General features: G+C 37.0%; 1 protein-coding gene across 1 annotated transcript; it reads right to left on the bottom strand.

Moving 5' to 3' along the window:
* Positions 1-798: 798 nt before the first annotated feature.
* Positions 799-6,464, bottom strand: LOC117711024 (olfactory receptor-like protein I9). The gene is made up of 2 exons (XM_034506397.2): positions 6,354-6,464; positions 799-4,210 (listed from the first exon to the last, which is right to left on the bottom strand). The coding sequence occupies exon 2, from the start codon at positions 4,192-4,194 to the stop codon at positions 3,250-3,252; it is 945 nt and encodes a 314-aa protein (XP_034362288.1). The 5' UTR covers positions 4,195-4,210; positions 6,354-6,464; the 3' UTR covers positions 799-3,249.
* Positions 6,465-7,552: the final 1,088 nt, after the last annotated feature.

The raw sequence follows: 7,552 nt of genomic DNA, 5'->3' as shown, positions 1-7,552 counted from the left end.
TGCTACATGGCTACAGACCTAGACATGGACTTCAGTGGCAGCACAGGCTGGAGCTTCACTATGGTCTCATGTGACAGGGCAGGCTGTTCATCTCAGGTTATTCCTTTTCACCCTCAAATCTCCTGTTCCTTCTCTCTTTATAGTGCTCAATGCATTCAGCTTCTCTTTCCTTTTTTATTTATGTGTTTTTTATTGGATATTTTATTTATTTACATTTCAGATGTCATCCCCTTTCCCCATTTCCCCTCCCTAGAACCCCCATCTCATCCCCCCTCCTTTTTGCTTTTATACCATTTTAATTGCTTGCAAGTATTAAGGTCAGTTCTAGGTTGAGGGTCTAGTAATACAATAGATGCAAATAGTTAAGGAACAAGCAAGACAATAAACACAAATAGTCAAAAACCAAGCAAGGCATTAAACATAATTACGTGAACACTCCTGTGATCACTGTTTCTAAGGGCCCATCAGGATGATCAAAATATCTGATCCAACTTCCCTGTTCTAGCCCAAAGTAATTTTCATGTCTGAAGTCTACTTCCTTGTTCTAGCCTAAAATTTAGATTCCTGCCTGAAATTACTCTTTGTTCTAGCCTAAGGTCAGATTCCTGCCTGAAGCCCACTTCCTTGTCCTTGGCCAATGTCATATTTCTGCCAAGCAGCCGTTTCCTTGTCCTTGGCCCATACCAGATTCTTGCCAAGCAACCTCAAAGGCTCTCAGCCTCTCCCCCTTTTTAATTTCATTAACAAGACTGAGCCTGTTTTAGTCATTCTGACAAGAATGTCTTCCTTAACCATCATGGAATATGCATTATCCAAAGCAGTGCACTTCTGACTTAGATTGGTAAGGCTCTGTGCAGAATCTTACCAGTCCTTGGCTTGCCAGCCTGTTAATTTAATAACTCTATCTGGGGGTTCATTTTCAGGTTCAAGCCATGTACTTTGGCTGCCAACATGTTGATGTTGTTAAAGACAAGCTTTAACATGATGGGCAGGAATAAAAGTAATCCCAGGACAAAAAGGGCTAGCATGAGCAAGCTATATGTGCCATTCTTGAAGCTTGACCAAAATAGAAATACTGACCTCAGGCTATGGGTAATTTTATCAGCAGTATCTACCACATCAATGCTTAGCAGAGCAGCATTCTTGAAATTCATAAGCTCACTATGTAATGTTAAAACATCCAGAGAGGTGTTAGAATTATACCAAATATACCACAAGTGCCTTTAATCTTTTTCTTAATTATAATGATTACCACTGTAAATTTTAGAACTAACATGAATCCAATGGTATTTGGCATCACACTTGAGATGGTTTCTTACCCTTAAATTCTGAACGTTTTTTCAGTAATTTGTAAGAGCATCAATTCATTCTTCCAAATGCCTCTCTAAATCCTCTGGTATATTCAACACATTAGTAACATTTTTTGCTAAATGATTAACAAAAGTAGCTGTCTTAACTTCTTGTGTCACAGCAATTGCAGAATCAGTGGTGCTAGCAATTAATGTAATTAAAGCTGTTATACCAGCAATAATCAAGCCCGCTACCATCTTGCTTCTTCAGCTTCTCTTTCTCTCCCATCTCTCCACCACATATTTGTACATTGTAGTGGCTCCTGCTGCTGATGGGTCCACATAATGGGCATGTCTTTGGGCATCTTTTGCCTACCCTCACTGGGTGACATGGTGGTGGGTGGTCCTCTCCTATTATTTCATTATTATCAAGTTGTTTTATTGTTAAATTTGTTACTAAAAAGTAAATACATCATTTCCCCATTTCTTTTCCTCCTTCCAATTTACTCTCAAAGTAATAGCCTCCTTTTCTTTTTTATTGTTATCTATCTATCTATCTATCTATCTATCGATCGATCGATCTATCTACCTACCTACCTCTGTCTGTCTGTCTGTCTGTCTGTCTGTTTATCAAAACTATATAAGCACAACCTGCTGAGCTCATATTTGTTGTTTGGGTAGATATGGTTTCAAGGCTAACTGCTTTGTATTGGATAATTAATCAGGGGGCTCATCCCTGGGAGTACCTAATTCTCTCCTTAGTAGTCATTAGATGCCTGAAATTTTTTGTCTGGTGTTGGGGCCCTGTGAGACTTTTGCTCACTTCTGTATTAATGTGTCTACTGATACTGTCATTGTTCAGGCCTTGTTAAAGTAGACATTTCTGAGAAAGGCAGTCACACAGCAAATTTCCTGATATTCTGATTCTCATAATCTTTCCATTGATTCTCCTATGATGTTCCCTGGACATAGAATACAGTAGCTATGCTGCCATTGTAGCCATTGAGGCAGGGCTTCCCCCAAATCATTGATCTTTGTATTATATGCAGATGTGGCTTTCTTTAATGGTCACTCTAAATTATTTTTTAGACATTTTCTGATAATCTCTCACATGTACACACCAACTCTTATCTCTTACTTCCCTACCACTTCTGTCATCTCTCTCCTTTCTACAAATTGCTTTTCACATTCATGACTATTCATTTTGTTTTGTGACTTGTTGAGGCTAACTAGTACAGCCCATGTAAACATGGATTTAAATCTATCTGTTGGATCCTGGAGAGATCAGTTATAAATACACTACTAAATAAAGATAGTGTCTACCTACTTCCAAAGTCTATGAACAGGTAATAGTTATTAAAAAATTAGTGGGGCCCCATGAACCTTCTATCTTTATCTTTTTTCCTCCTTTAAAAATATTTTTGAGAATTTTAGGAGCTTCTAGACATCACTGGAAATAGTCAACAAAAATCTATGCTAGAAAAACAACACAGACAAGACACATAGTCTTGGGAATTAAGTGATGCAATTATTTAATGACAAATTGTAGAAAGAACATGTATAAGATTGGAAAAGGGCTGGTAAGTTGGGATACTTGGATGCTATTAAGAATTGTTCTGAGATTATAGAGTATAGATTTATAAGCACACAGTCAAAGCACACATTTGGACAAAATGATAAAATGAAATAAATTAATATAGAAAACCATGGGGATTAGAGATTTTAATCTATATTACTGTTTCCAGTATTACCTGGACAAGATAAAATGTACATATTCAGATACCCCAAACTCACTGCCCAAATTCAACTCCTCATATAAACGTCTTCTAATTTGTGTGGTGAAAAGTTATGTGGTGGGACCTTTAAACAGAGGGATCCATGGTGAGGAAAAAATTCTGTAGCAACATTATAATATTAATATTTTCTAGAAGAAATTATACAAAAATCTGAAGTATTACCATCATAGGAAAGAGGGAATTTGTTTTTTGCACATTAGTTTTTCTAATGCATCTTTTATGTCTCTGTTCCTCAGGCTGTAGATGAAGGGGTTCAGCATGGGCGTTACCACTGTGTACATTAAAGACATGATGGTCTCCTTCACGGTAGTGTTACTAGCTGAAGGACATAAGTAGAGACCAATTACTGTCCCATAGAACAGTGAGACCACAGACAGGTGAGACCCACAGGTAGAAAATGTTTTATGGATGCCTTGAGAAGAAGGAGCCTTGAAGATGGAGGAAACAATTCTTGCATAAGATACAATGATGAGAAGAAAAGGGAGTACAACTATAGGTCCCCCTAAGATAAATATTGCTAATTCATTAGCATGAGTGTCAGAACAAGTCACTTTCAGCAGAGCAGACATATCACAGAAATAGTGAGGGATCACATTGTACTCACAGAATGACAATCTGGCCATGAGCAGGGTGTGCAGCAGGGCATGAAATGTGGTCAGCACCCAGGACAGCAGCACCAGACTCACACAGAGCTTGGTGCTCATGATGCTGTTGTAATGAAGGGGGAAGCAGATGGCCACATAGCGGTCATAGGCCATGGCCACAAGGAGGAAATTTCCAAGGTCTCCAAAAAACAGAAAGAAGTATATTTGTGCCAGGCAGCCTGCATAGGGAATTGATGGAACTTGGCTCTGCATGTTCTGCAACAACTTGGGCATTGTGACAGAGGAAAAGCAAAGGTCAGCAAAGGATAAATTACTGAGAAACAAGTACATGGGTGTGTGGAGATGGGAGTCCAGAAGAATGAGGATGATGATGACAAGGTTCCCCAGGATGGTGGTGAGGTACATGGCCAGGAACAGGGCATAGAATAGTTGCTGGTGCTCAGGGGCAATGGGCAGGCCCAGGAGGAGGAACTGGGAGATGACAGTCTGGTTTCTTCTAGTCATTTGTTTACATAAATGCCTTTTCAGAAAAAATAGTAGCAGTTAACATTCCTAATGAAGGTGAATACATTTCAAATTCATCAGACATTCAGAAGATGTAACAAATTTACATGCTGTTCAGTAATATCACAAGTAGTATACTGTTTAGACCAACATGTCTTTATCAGTAATTATTAAGGACTTATTAAATTATCTTTAGCATAATTTATCAGACAGTTCTTTCCTAAGCAGTTTTTCTATTTAGTCTTGGCATGAAATTCATTTGCTCTTCTTGGATTTACCTGGTTAGTTATCCTAGATGAATTGAATCGCTTTGCCTTGTGATTTATCATTTTCTCATGGCGTGATTTTTTCTAAAGAAGTTTTCCATACTTTAGCTATCCATTCATATATTTAATAATATATATACATATATTAGTATAGAATATACATATTTCTTTAAGCTTTGCAGAATGAAAACTTACTCTACTTGACCACTCTAAAACTTGACACTTTGTGATCAAGTTCAGAGAGGTAATTTTGTATTTATTAAACACTAAGGATATGAATATATGAATGTTTTTAGTAATTATTATAGCTTAAAACACCTACAGAGGATATTACTGATATTGATGTAGGAAAATCAATGTGATGATAATTTTATAAATTATTGAAACTATAAGAACAAGCACAAGTTGTTCTTGAGTTCTCCCTCATCCATGTATACCATTAAGGGAAGGATATTTTTAAGGCCCTAATGACAAGTTTTGACTAGTGCCAGTCAATTCTTAATGCTGTTAGGAAGGTATTTTTAGTATTATCAGTGTTGAAGTCAGTAGACCTAGCAAATCACTCTTAATAACATGACAATTTCTAAGTTAAAGGATATATGAGAAAATGTGAAGTCTTCCAAAGAAAAATTCTGCCTCTAGACTCAAGGCTTTAGCTTCTACTCTTTGTAGAGACTCTTGAGGCTGGCTCTGCAGGTTATTAGACCCTCAACTGCTAACATTGTATAGGCTGTATCCTTTAAATAAATTGCCATTTCTGTTCTGTTTTTCTGTCTTCTTCTAGACAATCTTGACTAATGAACCTTAGCATGTTTTAAGCTGGCAAAGAAATGGGGAAAGGGCATTAAGAGACATGTGAGGCTAGGTGTGTAGTCAAATTGTATAGTGTTTGACCAGCATGCCCAATGTTTAATAAAACCATACAATTGCCTCAGGATGAAGACAATGCTGTTAGGAAGGTATTTTTAGTATTATCAATGTTGAAGTCAGTAGACCTAGCAAATCACTCTTCATAACATGACAAGTTTCTTCATTCTGTTGATGGATATTAATGCAGCTGTATGCAATGAGGCATACTTCAGAATCATGTTTCAGTATTATGGATGGATGAGGCATGTAGGGTAAACCACAACCTAGTTTCCTAAATTCTGCTTCCCCTGGGACAGGTGCCACATCCTGCTACGATGGGTGTCGTAGCATGTATTTGTAATCCCAGTGCTCTTATGGAAGATTAAAGAGGAAGATAAGATAATCCTTGGAAGATTGGAGGCCAGGTAGCTTGGCATAAACTATAGCAACAATAAGTCCTTGCATATTGTGAAATATACATGACTTCTGATATCTCCTGACATCTACATAGACAGATAACAGAGACAAAGACATAGACACAGACAGAGACAGAAGGATAGAGAGACAGAGACTGAGACACAGAGTGAGGAACAGAAAGGAGATAGAGAGAAGAGACTTAAAAACAGAACGACTATATAGCTTGTCCCTGTATAGTAGTGCAGACTTATGTCCCAGCACTTGGAAGGCTGAAGCTGGAGACCACAACTCAGGACACAGTGAATATCTCCTCATAGAAATCCAAATTAAATTACATAATTCAACTCAGTTTCCTAGACCTGTTATTTACTTGAAATGATATGGTTTAGGAGAATAATTGAAGAAAGAGTGATTGTAAGGAACCACATAGATACTAAAATGTTTATTAATATTAATCACAAACCAAATACTTCAACTATATGACAATACTACAATTCAAAGAGATGACAAAGAGGTATATTATCATACCCCAAAGACTGTCCTGTGAATATGCAGTTGGGAAGAAAAAGAAAATACTCTCAAGTTCGAAGGACAGCAAAGGAATAGCTCACTATCCAGATAATTTACCGTGGATGGTCAAGGGTGATTCCTAAATCCTGATAAAAGATTGTGTTCTTTTTATTCAGTGTGGACACAGGTAGTCATCAGGTCTGTGGTCCTTTGCAGTATCTACACCACATTTCACACTTCCTCTGCAATACATCTCTATAATAAGAGGCTGTGTGTCCCAGAGGAGTCCAGGAGCTGCAGTAACTCATTAAAGACTATAATTATTCAGGACCTCTATAAGGCCAGTTCTCTCAGTGACCTATAGAAGTGACTGATAATAGTCACTGATCACAGATGATTACACTTTGAGGGTAGAGAAGTAGGAGAGAAACTTATGGGTGAACGTTAACTTGTTTGTTTGGTGTAGTTTATTCTTTGTGGGGCAAAGAGGAGTGTTTGAACAGTTACAAAAGTAAACAGAGCCTACATACTAAACAAAATAATATTTCTTAGAAGATAATTTTAAGTGACTTTTAAAGGCACATTATTTAGAGAGGTTGCAGGTTGACAGTCTGTCAATATGTTGTAACTCCGGTAAAGAAGCCCTTTGAGGAATTAGTATGTTACAGGCATAGATCAGACTTTTATGACCCAAATTTCTAAAGCTGCTCATAATGTTAAGGATAGAAATATGTGAAAGTTACACTTTCCAGGATCATGTTTAATTGTTAAGAAAGTAAAACACACATTTCCATTCAATTAGATTACTTTTGGCTTCTTGGCTCTAAGAAAAATCTCAATGGCACCCAACACCACCACCACTTGCCCACACACTCTCTCTCTATTTGTTGTTATATTACTGCCTAATGCCCATGTTATTTTGCAGTGATAGCTGATATCCATAATTATGTTTTTTACTTTCTTGCACGTTACCACGTGTGCAACTGATGTTGGAAGAGTTTTTTTTTGATGTGTTATAATGCATATTTTCCTTCTGAGGAAATCTACATATCTATTATTCTTATGTTAATTGGGACAATATAGGTCATATTAACATTTATTTTTGGACATGAAAATGCTACTAATTTTGTTTTTTTTTATTTTTTTTATTTATTTTTTAATTTTTATTTATTAGATCTTTCATTTACACTTCAGATACCATCCCCTTTCCCCATTCCCCCCCTTAGAAAACCCCTATCCCATGCCCCCTTTTCCTTTTTGCATTTATACATTTTTTTAAGAAATGTTAATCATAGGCTTTATAAGTTTGGTATTGT

Source organism: Arvicanthis niloticus, chromosome 6 (genome assembly GCF_011762505.2).
Source record: "Arvicanthis niloticus isolate mArvNil1 chromosome 6, mArvNil1.pat.X, whole genome shotgun sequence".
Lineage (NCBI taxonomy): Eukaryota > Metazoa > Chordata > Mammalia > Rodentia > Muridae > Arvicanthis > Arvicanthis niloticus.
Note: the sequence above shows the minus strand (reverse complement) of the source record. Positions and strands in the feature narration are given on the sequence as shown.

What these genes read in the sequence shown, in the direction of transcription:
- LOC117711024 (XM_034506397.2), bottom strand. Translation starts at nt 4,194, where the DNA reads ATGACTAGAAGAAACCAGACTGTCATCTCCCAGTTCCTCCTCCTGGGC.